This window comes from Protopterus annectens, chromosome 9.part0 (genome assembly GCF_019279795.1).
Source record: "Protopterus annectens isolate FY-2018-M chromosome 9.part0, PAN1.0, whole genome shotgun sequence".
Classification (NCBI taxonomy): Eukaryota; Metazoa; Chordata; order Ceratodontiformes; family Protopteridae; genus Protopterus; species Protopterus annectens.
The window spans coordinates 1,209,755,419-1,209,773,869 of NC_056743.1; the positions used below are offsets into that span (position 1 = coordinate 1,209,755,419).

Here is an 18,451-nt window from a genome sequence, read left to right on the forward strand (position 1 = left end):
TTTTATTTTAATTTCTGAGCAGGAGGACCAGTTATATAGTTTGTGTCCAAAAGACGATCTGAGAGCTTGGCTTTGACATTTTCAGTAAGTGACTGGAGTGTAAGGCAGTGGAAACCTAAGAACAGACCCAGTGGCAACTGTCCTGGAAGAAGCTTCTGACGCATCATATGAACACTTGAGTGACATGCATCCTGAGAGACAGAATAAATCACGTTGAAGTGCAGATGTAGTCTCATTGTCAGGGGGATTAGGAATATGCATGGACATATTGTCAAGTGGGTAACAGTTGTATAATCAAATGGATGTGATAGTTAATGGCACAGAACGCTAATATAGCTGAAGTAAAAACTTTTTCTGTACCTGTCCATTGCGCTGCTATCATTATGCTTCAGTAAGGCATTTATGGATGTGAAGTGTTTAAGATGGCTTGTCTGAGTCTGTAAAAACAACTGCAGGGTCAAATGAAAGGTTTTGTTGCAGGTATTTGTAGCTGTCTGGGATTGCTTTAGTGCCTACCAAATTTTTTTTTTTTTGTAGCAGGCACATTAAACTTCTGTAGCTAGAGAAGCTTGAAAGAAACTTCCCAGAAATGATAGCAGAAGCCTCGGGGAACCTCCATATGCACTGTAGTTCCTCTTCTGACATTGAAAGAGCTGTGTACCCCCCCCAGTTAAAATTGCTGCATCATCTTTTGGATGCCATCCACAAAATAAATTTCTTCTTTAGGTGAGGTTGAGGGTAAAATATTTTCGGCTTCAGACTCCTAATTAGTACAGAAGTATAACTGAAAAGGGTAGTGTAGAGGCTCAGAGTCTGAGAAAGAACCTCCCGGTTTCATTTTCGGGTTAGAGGCAACAAAACCTGAGGCTTTTAAAGCCATAAGGCCTTTAAATAATCCCTGAGAAAAGTCCTGCCATTCTTTTTGTAGAATTACGAGAGGAGGTGCAGCAGGAAATGACAGATGTTTGGCCTTTTTTTTCTTTTTGGGGGTTTCTAAAAGAAGCTATTCATGAAGGGCCCAACCCTGGACCTATCTTCATAAGGAAATCAGAGACATGCTCACTCAGTACCTGAGAAACCCTGTCCTGTCCCCTGAGATTACAAGCCTTGGTTGACCCTCCATGGGCTTAACAGCTGTCTGACTGCTACAATGTGATGATCTACAAGGTTGATCCTTGTCTCCCTTGAAAGGGGTTGCTAGAATGAGAACAGACCCAGAGATTTGTTGGATTACAGACTTGCTAGTAGTCTCAACAGAAACGTCTGACTCAGACCTGGAGAAAGAAGCAGGCAAACAGTTGTCATGTTTCTGTTTTTTGGTTCTCTTTTTGGGATAAGAAGGTATGCCAAGTAGGGAGCTTCCATCTGCATAGTGGCTTGTGCCAGAGCCTGACAGTGCTTGTTTTCCAAGTGAATTTTTAACCAAGAAAAATGGTCTTGGAGTTTCTTCGGGGCAAAAGCCTTGATAAGAGCAGTCATTGTGTTGTAGTCTGATTCTTAGCAGTAAAGACATTGGATATGCCAGTTGCTATGAGGTCTGCCTACCTCAGAATCATTTCCCTTACTCAGATGACATGATCAAAGTTCAAAAGTTGAGAAAAATGCAGATCTGCAACCAGGTATTAATGGAGGTACGAAAACCTGCTACAAGGAAATCATCTTTAACCAAATGTAAAAGATTTTCTAGCTGGTGTATAAGAGAATAAGACCCATTCCAAGCTCAAGCTCCTCTCGTTCGTCAGTACGTGTGTGAATTGCTCAGTTCAGGTTTTGCATACATTTCTGTTAAGATACTTCTTTTAGACGTTTTCATCCGTTTGTCTGTTACTGGATCCCCCTTCTACTTTATTCTAAGTCGAGCAGTTTTTGAAAGGGGTGTTAGACCACCTAGAGAACAATGTGTAGCCATTTCTTCTCTGAAATTTCTAACTGAAGACTGCTTTACTCATTGCTGTGGCTTCTGCTGGACTGGTATGTGAATTACAGGCCTTTATACCTACTAATCCTGTTTTGATCTTTCATAAAGACAGAGGAAGTCATAGAACCAACGCTTCTTATATGCCCAAGGTTGTTTCTGAATTTACCTTCAACCAGACGGTTCACTTCTCAGTGATCTACCTTGAACAAAAAAAAAAAAAAAAAAAAAAGAGGAAGTGTTTTATACTTTAAATGTCCATAGACAGTTAAGATTTAGGTAAAAAAAAAATCTTTATCTTTTCCTGCCTACTTGAGGGCTTTTGGTGATTCTTTGAAATAGCCTATGGGATTTAACTACTTGGATCTTTTTCTCGGCTGAGGAGGACAACAATTCCACTGGCTAAAACTTCAAAGACCACACCCAAGATTCTGCAAACATCCCAAAAGTGAAATATCCTACCTGGTAAAACCTTTATTAGTAATAAGGGTTCCTAAACTTAGAATAATTTATTTTTCTAGAACTTTGAACTGTATCTTTAAATGCATGAAGGCTTATTTAATCTTGCTTTAATGTTGGTATAGGCTCCGAAGAGTGACAGTTATTGCCTCTGACCACAGGTCAAAGGCTTTTACCACTGTTTTGTTACTCAAGCGTTACCAGTACCCCCAATTGGTACTTGGAAACCCATTGATAACAGTCGCACTAAGGTGCTCAATAGGTGAATTTTACTGCTTTTACTTTTCTGACATGAAATATTTTAGACTTCAGCCTCCCTTGATAGGTCAAGAAAGCTGCGAGTTTTGTCATACCGTAGTATGCAAAGGGAAGATGTATATTGTGAGAGGAATGAGCCTGAAGCTTTGTTGTCTGGTTGAATGACTATCCTTGGCAGCATATGTCCCATATAGTTGAGATTGTTGCAGCAGTGATCTACTCAGACATTTTGCTTTTATGGTAAGTTAACTTACACAATTGTACTTCTTTTTAAATAGGACAGAGATTTTGAAGACTAGCTGCTGTTCACTGCCCAGGGTAGATTTAGTGATTTAGCAAACTATACACAGTCGAGTCCTTTTCTTAGAAGCCTGTAATAGGAGTGAAGGAGTTCTTCTGTACCTTTGTTTTGCTGTTGCAACTCAAGCTTTTGTTAAAGCATTTTTTTGTGAGTTCTCATCTTTGTCACTTTTGCACCTGGTAAAGAAGGGAAGCCAGCAGCAAAGCAGACATCCAAGGTGATTGATCTATTCTTTTCTGTTTTCAAGGAGCTCACTGGGCCTTTGTGTAATGTTGCCAATCGTCATTTCACTACAGGGAGCAGCAGCTGGTTCTAGCATATGATATAGAATGTGTATCCATCTCAGACGTGCACTGCAGGAGAAGCAGCCATTTCTGCACACTGTGTGTGTAGTACAAACTGAATGCGTTGGAGGGAAGGCATCTTGTTTTGAGCATTCCTTGTCTGTCTGCTTGTAAAAATATACAAGTTCTGTGTGTTTTACTGTTGCAGTCTTGACTTGTGGGATTTCGTGCTTTGGAAGCCCTTGGCAGGCTTGACTACCAGAGTAAAAATTTCCCTCCGAAGGCTGGCAGACACCCTACTCTGACATCAGTATGCTTGGGTATAAAGGGAGCCAGCTGACTCCATGACATCAGTCTTTTCTTACTATCGGAGCCTGAAAGTGTTTCAATGCATTGGTTGGTCCACACCAGAGAGAAGTGTTCTAAAGTTAAGTACCCCATTTCTTGTGTTAACTCATGTCAGGCAAGGTTAACAATTATCTCTGCTGTGCTAAGCAAATCGCACACAGAGACTATCATACTTAGTGTCACCTGTCTAGGCCCAGATCACGACGTCCCTAGTTGTCATTTTTGCACCTGTTTTAATTCTAGGGCTATTATGCATAGGGCCGAAATCTTAGCTGAGCATCTTGGCCATCTTTGCATTGCTTGATGGTGTCCACTGGTCATCCCGAGGTTGAGCTCCCTAATCGTAAGAAGGACAAGAAAAAAGTCCCAAGCTTGGGGCCTTGGATGACCATTACTCTTCGTCTCCCAGCCCCCCATGGCTTATTGTCACTGAAGAAGGCAAGGCACTTTTGCAGCCCACTTCTGCAATACTGGTGATGACGCAGGCTTCTGTCGAGACCCTTACAGAGTCCAACATGCTGTTGAGTCTCTCAACTTCTGCACAGCCTTGGGTGTCAGTTAGTGGGTTGGTCCAGAGTCGCCCAGCAGACATCTGCTTTTGACTAACAATTTTGTACCTGCTACGTTTCTTTGAAGCATCAGCCCGCATCGTTTCTGCAGTACAAAGAGACATGCGTCAGGATTGCAGACATACCTAAGCCCAAGGCCAAAGCTACTTCTATGAAGGGTTCTACATCAGTTAATATGCCTAGGCCTACCAGTTCCCACTCAGCAAGTTATCAGCAATACGGGTCTATATTAGATCACCGAACGCTTAGGTAAGCGAACGGTGATTAGTCGACCCCATGTAAGCAAAAGCTTACAAAACCAAACTGTCAGAACAGCGATTGTTTTCCAAGGGGAAACAAATCGCTGTTCCAACCAAAAAAAAAAAAAAAAAAAAAAAAAGCACATTACAGCATGAAATCCCCCCACACACACACACACCCTACTTATATATACCAACTCCGAGACCACACTACAGTGCTGAAAACGGCAAAGTACCGAAGCGGCCAAGAAAATTCTTTCCCAGGGAAAGAATTCGCTTACATGCCGCTTCAGTATTTTGCAGTTTGTTTTGTCAGTTCGACCAGGACGCATTCGAAAACATGCGTCTTTGGTCTGCTAAGAACCCAGCAATACCTGATAAGGTCCTTCGCTAACCTGATGTCCTTATTCAGAACTAGGCAACCCCCTTTGGAGTCTTCCCCAGGGAACAAGAAGAGGAAACCTACCCCTGAAAGTTTCTCTGAACCTCCTGATTGAGATGAAGATTCTGATCTGGGGGGGGGGGGGTCTGTCTTTGAGGAGGGGGACCCTTCCTTCCTTTGAAGATTCAAATTCTGAAGATAATCTGCGAGTTCACCTTCTGAAGACATCACTTTTAGGGAAATACTCCATGCAGTGAGGAAACATTTCTAGTGGGAGGCACAAGAATACCCACAGTCTAAAAAAGGGGTAAGGAGTTCCTTGACCTCCCGGAACACACACGTTTGGCTATTCCTCCTGTTTTGGAGGTGGTAGGGAATGTTTTTAGTGACTTTTCCCTGAATACAGATTCTCTACCTCCAGCCCCTCGAAAACCAGACAAGTTTTACAGGGTGCTGGGTTCACATAAATACCTCTTCAAAAACCCCTTGGTTGACCGAGAGGTTGTCATTCCACACCCCAAGGGAGCAAGAGCCATCTTTTCAAAGAACCCTTTACCTACTGACAAAGGAAAGCAGGGCCCTTGATAGGTCTGGGTTAAAAAAAAAAAAAAAAGTCTACACTTCTGCTGCCCAAGCCATGAGGGCCCTTAACTGCCAGTTTCATATGATAAAATACCAGCAGAGTATTTTAGATAAAATGAAGCAAAAATGTCCTCCTTGGAGGACAGGAACATGTTCAGGGAATTTTTGGACCTTAGCCATTCCAGCTCCCAGGTGGTTTGACGTTCATTACACTGTGGCTCTGATGTTGTGGAGGCCTCTAGCTGAACTGCTGTATTTGGCTCTGTCATTAGAAGGCATGCTTGGCTTAATTAATAGACCATGTCATATCCAAACTTCTAGATGCACCCCTGCATAAGGACTTCCTTTTTCGACCTAAGGCTGAGGCTGTGATTAAAAAGATAGACGATAAAGGAAAATCTATGCAAACTGTCAAGGACTTCCTCCACGTTCGGCCTCCTAGGTGTATTGGAAATTTTCCCACTAAACACTGGTCCTTTCCCCCTCAATCAAAAAGCAGCCAGAGGAAGCGTCTGAGGGAAAGGCCTCAAAGGCAGCAGCATTCACAAAGGCCCAGGCAGTGGTCCTCAGGAACCCCCAGGCAAGGGAGTTCTAGGCCATAGGGCCTTGGCAGAGAGCAGCAATGATTCTTCCTTCCTTGCCCCTACCCCACCCACCCTTTCCAGAAAACATAAGAACAACACTAGATAAAAGGTTATCCCTTTTCAAAGAAAATTGGTCCGACATTACCTCAGGCAGGTGGGTTCAGAAAGTTATCTCAGAAGGTTACAGGCTCACTTTCAAAGAGCCATCGTTAAGGTACTCTGCTTATCCAGATGTTCCACAAAATCAAAGAGCAGAGGCCCTTTCTCAGATTTACAACCTGTGCTGACAGGGTTCAGTGGAACCAGTGCCAGAATGCCAAATAGGGAAAGGGGTTCTATTCCAGGCTTTTCCTGGTTCCCAGAAAGGAAAGCTTTTGGCATCCTATCTACCCTCAGTCCCTGTTGGTACTAAAATTCAAAATGTTGACTCTTCAAAAACATCTTCCCATGATAGCCCCCAGGCTTTAATGGTCAGCTTAAACTTAAAAGATGCTTACCTGCACATTCCTGTAGAGGAATCTTGCAGACATTTTCTTCATTACAGAGCAGCTACCTGTCACTTTGAATTCTTTGCCCTGCCCTTTGGCTTGTCTACTGCTCCAGGGTCTTCACAAAATGTTTAGCTCTTGTGATTGTCTTCTGCAGAGCAAGAGGGATCCAGATTTACCCCTAACCAGACTGCCTCATTCAGGCCATAAGTCAGTCAAAGCTACTCAAGGATCTCATCTTTCACTAAGCATCTTCTCGCCTCCTTGGGGTTCACCATAAATCTTTGCAAATCCAACAGACCCATCCACCAGGATAGTTTTCCTGCGGGCTGTTCTGGATTCCTCCCTTCCGAAAATGTCTCCTTCTTGACTCAGTACTTCCAAAACATTATGCAGAGACAATGCCTCTCAGCCAGGGAATTCCTCAGCACATTAGTCTACAGGGAATCTTGTTTCCTCATGACCCCTTTGACCAGGATACACATGAGGAAGCTCCAGTGGTACCTCAGAAATCTGTGGTGCCAGCACACTCAGTCCGTGGAAAAAGAAATTCAGCTGATCCCTTGCCTCAAGGAGGAATTTGCATGGTGGACTCTGATATGTGCCCAGAACCTAGGTTTCCCCTTCAGGTGCATCCATCAGGGCCAAACTTTAACCACGGTTGCTTCAGAGACCGCTTGGGGGGGGGGGGGCTCAGCTCATTTCCAACACCTTCAATCTCAGGGTAGATGGGAAATCAGTTCAGACACAAGCACATAAATTGGAAAGAACTGATGGCAGAGTAAAAGGGCCTAGTGGCTTTCAAAGATCAATGGAAATCAGGGGCCCTGCTTGTCAAAACACAGCACCGTAGCTATGTGGTGCATAAACAAGGGGCACCCACTCTTACCCTCTTTGGCGACTAGTGATGCAGGTCTGGGAGATAACTCACTCTCTGGGATTGCACCTCGTGGCACAGTACCTCCCAGGGACTCAAAACACTGTAGCAGATCATCTCAGCAGGAACTTAATGGATCCCCATGAGTGGCATCTGAATCAGGAAACATTTCTCAGCATAATCCAAAAATGGGATCCCCACAGATAACCTCTTTGCCACCAAAGAAAATGCTTAACTGAAAAGGGTCTATTCCAGGAGAAAACTACCCACAGCCTGGAGTGGGCAGATGCCTTCTCCTTCCCTTGGAGCCACCTGCTCCTTTATGCATTTCCTCCACTGCCTCTTCTTATAATGGTCCGCCTAAAAATCCGGGGAGAAGGCCCAAGGGTCATCCTGATAGCCCCAGTCTGGCCCAGGCAGCACTGGTATTCTCTGCTACTAAGTTCAACCAATGAAAATCCATGGCAGTTACTACAGAGTGGACCTTCTGACTCAGGACAAGGGGAGGTTTGTGCACCCCAGCCTACAGACTCTCAAACTCTCATCCTGGATAATTCCCAGAAATACTACTCTGAGCATATACCCTAAGCAGACCAGTTCAAAACATTCTCATAGGCTAGAAAGCCCAGTACTATGAAATCATACTCAGCCAAGTGGAAACTATTCTCCATTTGGTGTTGTCAGCAAGACCTGAGTCCTAACTCAGCCAGCATCTCTGCCATTTTAGATTGTCTGGTTACCTTGGTGGAGAGGCCTATCCTTTTCTTCCATCAAAATTCACACTTCTGCCATTTCAGCCCACATCCCTACTCTCCTCCTATCTTTTCCCACCCCCTGATGAAGCATTTCCTTAAAGAAGTGGTTCACATCAGACCTCCTAGGAGACTGCCCACACCTCCGTGGGACCTCAGTTTTGTTGTAGAAATGTTGACGCTACCCCCCCCCCCCTTTGAACTGGAAGCTTCTACCGATTTAAAATTCTTGTCCTGGAAGACTCACCTTTTTACTGGCTGTCACGTCAGTTGGGAGGGTTTCTGAGCTGCAAGCTCTTGTGACAGTGGAATAATTTCTCATATTCCACCCAGCGTATCACTCAGGACTAAGCCATACTTTATGCCTAAGGTGGTCAAGGACACATCCTTGAATCAAGCCATACACTTGCACACCTTATTTCCCAAGCCTAAAAACCAGGATGTGCACAGCTTCACTACTGTCTTGACAGAACTAAATCTTTCAGAAAATCAGACCAACTCTGTTTCCTGTGCCATTGACTCTGAAGGGGAACCAGTCTCCAAACAAGCAATCTCCAAGTGGATCTCCCACTGTGTTTCCTTTTGTTACAGCCGTCATGGCAGAAAGCCTCCTGAAACTGTAAGAACTCACTTCACTAGCGCCACTTCTATCTCTGCTACCTTCCTGAAAAGAGTAACCTATCAAACACATTTTGGAAGCTACCTGGTCATCTGTGCATACCTTTACCAAACACTACCATTTATCAGCCTCCTACAAGTCTAGAGCAGGATTTGCCACTGCCATATTGCAGGGCATCCTGTCTTCTCCATTACCTTCCACCCTCGTCTCAGCTCTGGGAATCATCCCAGAAGTCATGACTGCAACAGTGAAACATGAACATAGTGCAGCTGTGTACACTTACCATAAATATAGAGTGTATTCACTGTTGCAGTCTTCTTTTCCTTCCTCCTCCTCCCTTTTTGTCTACAGTAGTAGTCTTTCTATTTTCTTCACTAACCAGAGGACCCCCTGGATGTTTACCAGACAGGTGCCTTTTTCTACCTTTGTCCCTTGCTTATGGTTCATCCTGGGAGCTGCTACCTTCTAAGGGGCAATAAAAAACTGATGTCACTGCGTCGGCTGGCTCCCTTTATACCCAAGCGTACTGATGGCGTCCACCAACATTAGGAGGAGGGAGATTTTTACTGTGGTAGTTGGGCTGGCCAAGGGCTTCCACAGCAGAAAATTCCACAAGTCAGAAATGCAACAGTGAATACATTAAAACATCTACATTTATGGTTGTGTACACAACTGTGCTTTTTTGTGTGAAGTATCTTGCCTTGAGGCTTCCTTTTTCTGGCAGTCTGCCTTTTCCCTGAAATGTCATTAATTGTTTGGGAAACCATCCTAGTGGGTGCAGTTCAGAATGCCTTTCATATAGAGCTTAGATGTTCGAGTACTCACCATGTTGAAAAATGTGTGGTAATGATTTATGGGAGTGTATTTTCTTATGTATGTCTGCATTCCATTTCATGTGCGACTACTTTGTAGCTTTATTGCCTTTTTCACAGGTCAGAATTTTGTGGGGTGGTTTATGGCATAGTAAAGCTGTTTTTTTTTTTTTGTTTTTTTGTTTTTTGCTTTTATAGGCAGGACATCTGGTTTGATTGGAGGTCAGGAAATACTAATACATGCGTATACCATGAATGTATAAACATTCAGTAAGAATTTGTTTGTCAAGGCATAAAGGCATGCCGAACTAAATGGATACCACAAATGTATTTAGTGCATAAATCCTAATTTTTTATATATTTTTTCTAGGTGTGAAATTTGTGGGTTTACATGCAGGCAGAAGGCTTCACTTAACTGGCACATGAAGAAACACGATGCTGACACATTTTACCAGTTCTCCTGCAACATTTGTGGCAAGAAGTTTGAGAAGAAGGACAGTGTAGTAGCCCATAAAGCTAAGAGCCACCCAGAGGTGCTAATTGCCGAAGCTCTTGCTGCAAATGCTGGGGCCCTTATCACCAGTTCAGACATTCTTACCACCAACACAGATACACTTGCTGCTGTTTCTGCCTCTAAAGGCCTTAGTGTGAACTCCCAGGGCCTTATGATGGAGTCTGAAGGAGCGAACACCATATCTAGTGGTGAAGGACTTGTCATACATGCAGATGAAATCACTGCCACAACACAGGGCCTTGGTACAGACAGGATGGTGCTGAACTCCACCCTTCTAACCCAGGACATGAAGATCTTGGGTGCCAGTTCTGAAGGATTGGTTCTCAACCCTGGCACATTGTCTGCGTCATCAGAGGTGCTTATAGAGGACTCCGATTGTGGTGGCCATTAGAAATGGTATTAGAAGTATTGTTTTAAAAGAAAGAGAGATGAGCTTTATTAATAATGATGGTAAACATATTCATTGTGACGCCACTGTAAGCCCTGTTTCAGAGGGATCACTTGCTCTAATAAGGAGCAAACTCTAGAAAAACGAGGACTGCACAGCTACAGCGGCACTCATAACTGTTCTCCCATTACTGGTTTTTTTTGGGGGGGGTCATTGTTTTGCATTTTTTTTCTTCACTCGGTACTTCCAGGCCTGAAGACAAGGAGGTCCTGTTGAGAACTGTGAAGTAATTAGACTAATCTTTTTGATAAAGCAGACCCACACCATCCCTCCCCACTAGTATGTGTACCACAGCACAAAAAATGATGCATACATTGACATTTTCAAGCAAAATGTATTGCATGTGTATGTAGATGATTGGGATTTCTGTGAACCTTTCTACCTTTTGCTTGGATGGACCTATTTAGTTTGGGTGAAGGTATTTGTGAAAGGATATTCTTGTAGAAATTCAGTGATATCTTCAGGGTTACTTTCACAGCATTCCTTGCAAAGTACAAAGTTGAATATTTTGTGTGCGTGCTTGCGTGTGTGGTAGTCCTGTCCTTGATGTTCTGTAGCACTTCTTAGTTGAAAGTGCTAATTTTCTTTTGGTTAGATTTTACTTTTCCCAAGTGTCTGTTTTCTTGCTTCAGTCCACTTAGCCCTGACATTTTGCTTTCTGTAGGATGTATCTTCTGCTAGGAGGCTTTTTGAACTGGTTCTTGTCACTTTTATAACAGAACTGCATTCCCCAAGAGACAACACTCTGTAGTAGCAGGTAACTTCTGACATCAGCTTTGTCTTCAAGAAAAATAGTTGAAGATGTGTCTGAAACACCAACACCCAGTGTGATTGTACACACTACACTCCCCCCCCCCCCCTTTTTTAAATTCTGCTCTGCTTCATTACTAACTGACTGTTATTGTATGAGAAAGATGTAGGAATGGAATAACGCTGCCTTCATGTCTCAGAGAAGTGAAAACTATTCCGTTCTAAGGTACCAGATCCTGTCTTTTTATGATCATACCATGCAGTACTGTTAAGTGTTTCGTGAAACCCTAGATTGGCCAAAGAAGCCAAATAGAATGCTGCATTTCCTGATGTGTTTAGGTGATTATTGGAGTGCGGTTTGATACTTGGTATAGTGTGAGACACTGAAGTTAAGTACAATTTTCCTCTGAGGAAAAAAAAACGATTATGATTAGAACATGCACATCCTGAAAATGAACACATTTGGGGAAAAATTTGTGAAACCGTTGTTTGCACTGTACAAATCCTTCTCTCTCCCTTTTTTCCCAACAAAGCTTTTCATAGTACATCTGGAAGATAGAATTGCATAATTTTCTTCTTGCATTCGCTGTAGAGCTAGAACACCTCTGTTTATTTTTTGAGCATGTGGTACCTTTCTGTGGTTTATGGGCACCCTCCACACATCCATATGTAAACGGTTGTATGTACTATATTTTATTTAAAAAAGATGTAGAATATCAAAAAGTTAAGCCGGTCCTCAACAGGAATCACAGATAGTGTCCACCCTTTCTGCCATGGGACAATTACCATTAGTGGCACTTTAAACTGGCTGTCCCTTCTGGCTGGTATCCAGGCTCGCATCTTGAAGGTCCACATTGCAGGATAGCATATTCATGTATATATGGGTCACCAGCAGTAAACACAACACAATAATACCAGCCTACAGGGTGGCAGTTTTGGAAGCAATTTTTTTTTTATTTTGCTTTAAATAATGTACAGCTGTTAATACAGATCTATATTGAAAGGGAAAATCTTGATTCCCCATGTGAAATGCTGCCAGTACCTGCAGGAGCTTAAGTAAACTGCAAGTGAAATAAAAGTTTTAAACAACTTATTTGTGTCCTGTTTTCGTAATGCATCCCTTTGTAGATACATGGTTGGTATTTCATCCCCAACATCCCAAAAAATGTAAATGGAAAGTAGTTTCATAGTAGTACCTGTGAAGCCAGTCTGGATGTGCAAGTGTGAAGGCAAGCTGCACAAGGACCCTAAAATTTAGACAACCCCTAAAATTTAGACAACCTGGGGCTTTTTTAATGTTTGCAAATAGTTGGCAACATCAGCACAAGTGCAGTTACACACTACAAGAATATACATAATTTATACTCTATAAAGTGATTTGCTCACTAGTTTTATGCTGGATGCATAGGTGTGGTGCCAGGATCGTTTGCATCATGTGGTACAGCTGCATAAACTGATGAGTAAATCATTGCACTGTACTGTCCTTAATTGGGGTATTGGGTATTGTATTTCACATGTGGGGCAAAGCAGTTCCTTTTAACTATTAAAAATAAACGTTAATGCAGAACTTTTCAAATTATTTCATGGTTACCATTATGTTCGGTTTGACCACAGATGTTAATTTTCACTTTTATTTGATGTTTGAAACCTTTTTATCCATTTTCTGTTGAACTGTACTCCAGTCCAAGAGCACCAATCAAGATTTGTTATAAAATATATTCTGGCAACAGGTGAAAATCTGTGCACTGTTTTTAATCAAAACTGACTTAAAATATTAACAACAATCATTTTAGTCAAGGCTCCCTATTAAATACTTCAGTTTTTATGAGTTTAGTTTCAGCTGATACTGCTGCTGCTATTTGCCTGTACTCATTTTGTAATATGTTTGTATTTTGTTGCAGGGTATACATTATTCATTTAGTGTTAAAGCTGTCAGATTTATTCCTTTATATGATGCACATTTAAAATGTGAAGTGCTCCAGTTTTCTTTCTCTCCTTCCTAGAAGTATTCATTTGGTTGATGTCTTCCAAATTGCCTGTGGATGTGAGGCATGGCTGTGTGCTCCTGTGATGGACCATTCTCCTTTCCAGAATGAATTTCAAAGTCTTGCGTCCATTGGTTGCTGGGATAGGTTCCAGTGCTTGTCGCTGTTTAAAGAATAAAGCAGATTATCTGAAAAGGGATGGATGAATTGATGATGTATGACATGCCACTCTTATTGCAAGTGTTTAATTTTGCCATGTGTTGGTCAATTTTTGGTATCTTGAATGTAACATCAGGAAGTTTCTTTTGATGTCATTCAGAACCCCCTCTTTTGATGGTTCTGGTATCTCAAGAATGGAGCCGTCTTAAATGCATCAAACCAATAAGCCAAATCAGGCATGTGTAAGATAATGAATCCGTGAACATTAAATGTACACACACCGACTAATGAAGAAACATTCGCATATAAGCTTGAAACAGTAGACTTCTGTAAGCTGTACCTGTCGTTAGCTTAAGCTGGAAAAGTCGTACTCAAACCTGGAACTTTTGCAGCAATGTGGAAAATGTGAAGACATCATTGAATCCAGGTAAATGTAGTTTTAAGACCTAGAACCACAGGATATCGCTAAACTGCTGTCTTAAAGCGCACAGCAGTAAAATGTTAGTAAATGGTCCATCATAGAGAGGGTGAACCCGGTGAAGCTAGCAGTGAAGTATAATGGTGGCGATACTGAAAAATAGACTGTAGAAGAGACAGTGACATTCAGTTACAGTTTTAGAAGCAGAGTGCATGAACGAACATGCACCAGACAAACATGCATTAGCTAAAAAAGCCATCCAAACTGAAAGATGACATCACTTTCAAATCGTGGTTTCAACATCAGCATAAGTTGAATAGCAACTCTTTTGTCATCTTGAACGCTCATTACTTGTTAAACAAAATTGACACAAAGGAGATATAAACCCATGACAGAATCCAATGATGTAAAGATTTGAAGAATTTCTAAAACATCCAGTACTACAGCAACCGTTCATAATTCTGGAACTAGAATATGACCGACTACATACTGTTCTCATCAGTAAAATATCTTATCAGCTTTGCTTATTCTATACGATGCACAGTGCCTGCGATATTTCATCTGATTTTAACATTCAGCAAGAAGCGTTTGCATCTCTGTCGTACGTACTTGTTTGGCATGCATTTAGACAGATGCGACACTGCTAGCTCTTGGTTAATGAGGTGTCACATTCCCTGTCTCTTGACAGGCTAGATAGTAGGTGCCTTGAGCAGAGTGTAAAAAAAAAAGTTTAAATGCGAGGAATAAATTATATATTTTTAAACAAGAGAATAAAACAGCTTTTCATGTCTTGTTTCAGTTATAATTTTCATGCCATTAAATGACTTAACAGTGTGACTGAACACACAAATTTGGTACTGTCATTTAGTTGCACAGAAATAACATCACAGTGATGTCCTTCAAGGATGCATCTGCAGTCCTTACAAATGGGTTGTCCTGTCGTCAGGCAGCCCTTCGGTCGGCCGGATTCCAAAGTCTGGGTCTGGCCTCGGCTGGTGTCGCACTTCACCCGACGTCATAGCTGCAGTTATTCGGGTATAAAGGCATCAGCCGACGCCATTTTCCCCAGTCTTTCTTGCCGCGTGGCGCCCGAAGCAGAAGCTGTTCGCAAGTGCCGGTCGGTCAGAACCAGAGATTACTACTACCGAATACGTCTACTACTACCGAAGACTTCTAAAAAGCTAAGTACCCCGTTGGGGACTCTTTCTTGTCTCAGCCGATGTCAGAAAAAGTGAATAACTGTTTAACTTGTGGGAAACAAATACCTCATAAAGATTTCCACTCTTACTGCTTACCTTGTTTAGGCCCAGACCACGACGTAGCAGCTTGTCTAGCCTGTGCTTCTTTTAACCGACGGACGCTTAGACGTCGGTCGGAATTTGCTGAGGTGTTTTTCGGCTCCGATTTTGCTTACATTATGCCGTCGGATCCTCCGACTACGCAAATATCTAAAAAGCGCAAGGAAAAGGACCGACACTCGCGGTCCGCGGTTTCGGCCGCCAACCACGAGTGTCTCGGTTTCGGCTGAAACCGAGCAAGCGGTTCCTCCTTCAGCCGAAAACTTACCTCCTACCGAGGCCTCTTCCAACCTGGTGGAATCGGCTTCTGAAATCACTCCTGCTCTTGCAGTTTCTCAGGAATTATCTGACACTATCCCCTTGGATATTTCTACCCCTGCACGTGGAGCTGCTAGGCCACCTGCATCCATGTCCATTAAGGCCTTTGCCAGGGCTAAAGCAGCTAAAACTACTAAATCTGTGCCTGCTAAGACCCCCTCTCACAGGCCTAGCTCTAGTTCACAAATGCTTAGTTTAGCAGAGGACCTCATTTCTTGATCCCAACCTCACCCAGACAGGGCCTCTCACCCTCCTCCAGAGAAGAGGCCTAGAGCAGAGCCCCCTGAGCCTGTTTCAACAGATGATTCCTCTGATGATTCAGATAATACAAACCCTCCAGAGGCTCCTTTCTCCCCTTATGAAGACTCTGATGCTGAAGAGTCCATTCCTTCTGCCTCTCCGCCTGAGGAATTTTCCTTTGGGGAAACCTTGCATGCTATGAGGGAACAATTTCAGTGGCAGGGCCAGGATTTTTCAGACTCCAGAAAAAGGCTTAGAACCTTTCTGCATTTACCACAACATAGGCTTTTAGCCATACCTCCAGTTCTTTCTGTTGTAGATGATGCATTTAATGATGCTTGTACTGCTCCTGATTCTCTACCTCCGGCCCCTGCTAAGCCCGATAGGTACTACAGGGTCCCGGACACGCATTACCATTTGTATAAGGCTCCCTTTGCAGATCCCGAGACTATCTCCCAGGGTCCTAAGGCTGTAGCAGCTACCTCTGCCAAAAAAATCCTCCCCTCTGAAAGGGAATCCAGGTCCTTAGAGAGATGGGGTAAAAAAGTTTACACTTCTGCTACTCTTTCAGCTAGGGCCTTGAACTGTCAATTCCACATGATCCGGTATCAAGAATTTATGCTAGACCAGTTAACCAAAAAACTGTCCTCTGATGAACCATTAGACAAAAAATCTGTTCAGGAAATGGTACATAACATTCAGCAAGTCAGTAACCATTCCTTAAAATGCGGCTATGATGCACTGGAGGCTTCCTTTAGATCAGCCATGACTGGCACAGTTATCAGAAGGCATGCGTGGTTAAAAGAGCAGGTGCTGAAAAAGATGGAAGAGAAGGCAAAATCTGCCCAAACAGTGAAAGATTTCTTACAGGTCCAACCTCCAAGGTTTAGCAGGAATTGGCCCTCCAAGAATTGGTCCTTTCCAGACTCCTCCAGAGCTCAGAGAGGCAGGAATAGGCGTTCAAGAGGCAGAAGCCAATCCAGGGGTGCCTACAGGGGACGCCAGTGGCAGGGTAACAACCAGCGAGGTGCAGACACAGCCACCACCACTACTACAGGACAATCACAGTGACTTGGCTCTAGCACCGCCTACCAGGGAACAACTAGAAGCACCCTTGGGCGGAAAGCTAGCTTTATTTTCAGTAAACTGGCATTACATCACAAGAGACAAGTGGATTTTGCAGACAATAGACCAAGGTTACAGGTTTCACTTCCATACTCTAGCAGGGAAGAGAGGAATGCCAAACCTACCTCCAAATCAAAAGGCAGAAGCTCTAAAACAAATAACTCAATTATTAAGGATGAGAGCTGTGGAAAAGGTACCATCTATGGAGCAAGGACAGGGATTTTACTCCAGACTCTTCCTGGTACCAAGAAAAGAAAGCAAATGGAGACCTATTCTCGACCTGTCCGCTTTAAACACATTCCTCATTGTTCCAAAATTCAAAATGCTGACCCTACAGCAGCTTCTTCCCATGCTGGGCAAGGAGTCTTGGCTGGTAACTCTAGATCTCAAGGAGGCATACCTGCACGTCCCCATACGACCAAATTGCAGAAGATACCTCAGATTTCTTGCAGGATCAGAGCATTATCAATTCTCAGCATTGCCCTTTGGCTTATCTACTGCGCCCAGAGTGTTCACGAAATGCCTGGCATCAGTAATTGCTCATTGCAGGCTTCAGGGAATCCAAATCTACCCTTACCTGGACGACTGCCTGATACAAGCGGACAACAAAAACAAGCTAGCAGAAGACTTGAAAAGGGTCATTTACCTACTACAAGCTCTGGGATACACAGTCAATATGAAAAAGTCAAGGCTGATACCATCCCAAAGGATAACCTTTTTGGGTGCAGAGCTGGACACAACGAAACCAATGGCATTCCTAACAGTAGAAAAACAGGAGCAACTCCCCCTCTACTTCTTGGCATTAACAAAGCAGAACCATCTAACAGCAAGAAAAGTCCTGCAAGCCTTGGGTTTCATGGCATCCTGCATAATATTGGTTCCACATGCCAGACTGCATATGAGAAAGTTACAGTGGTACCTAAGGAATTTATGGTCTCAGCACAAGCACAGCCTAGAAACCCAAATTCCAGTAATTCCATGCCTGAAGCAAGAATTCCAATGGTGGGCTCAGGCCTGTCAATCAAACAAAGGATTGCCCTTCCACAACACTCAACCAAGCCAAACCATCACAACGGACGCCTCAGAACTCGGTTGGGGGGCCCACATGCTGGACAAGTGCATTCAAGGTTTATGGACTCAAGACCAGCAGCACCTACACATAAATCAAAAGGAAATGCTGGCAGTAAAACTGGCAATTCAGGCATTCAGACCATTTCTTCGACAAGGTCAACTGTTGATAAGGACAGACAACACCACAGTTATGTGGTACATCAACAAACAGGGAGGCACACATTCGTACCCTCTATGCCGGATGGCAATGGACCTCTGGAATGTGGCCCTGAGCTACAACATTCAGTTACAAGCAATTTTTGTACCAGGAAAAGAAAACATTCTAGCAGACATACTAAGCAGAACTACCACGGATGCCCACGAATGGATGCTGCATCCGGACATCTTCAAAACCATTACAAGAAAATGGGGGCTCCCACAAATAGACTTATTTGCATCCCCACGCAATCACCAACTAAAGAAATTCTGCACAAGGACGTACCACCCACTTGCTTGGAAGGTGGACTCCTATCTTTCAGCTGGAAAAACCTGACAGCATATGCATTCCCACCACTTCCTTTGATGCAAAAGGTGCTATTGAAGATCAAAGAGGACCGTCCAAGGATCATTCTGATAGCTCCAGACTGGCCAAGACAACATTGGTACCCATTACTGAG

The 18,451-nt window shown here is 43.2% G+C and overlaps 1 protein-coding gene across 3 annotated transcripts in view; it reads left to right on the forward strand.

Annotated features, from left to right (window-relative positions):
• ZFP91 (ZFP91 zinc finger protein, atypical E3 ubiquitin ligase) overlaps positions 1–12,274 on the forward strand; it is a 1,914,309-nt gene extending 1,902,035 nt beyond the window's left edge. For all 3 annotated transcript variants that reach the window (XM_044084130.1, XM_044084129.1, XM_044084128.1), the window contains one exon: positions 9,840–12,274. In XM_044084130.1, the coding sequence (XP_043940065.1) occupies positions 9,840–10,374 (535 nt within the window). In that variant the 3' untranslated portion in view covers positions 10,375–12,274. The remainder of the gene's footprint in view (positions 1–9,839) is intronic.
• The last annotated feature ends 6,177 nt before the right edge of the window (positions 12,275–18,451 follow it).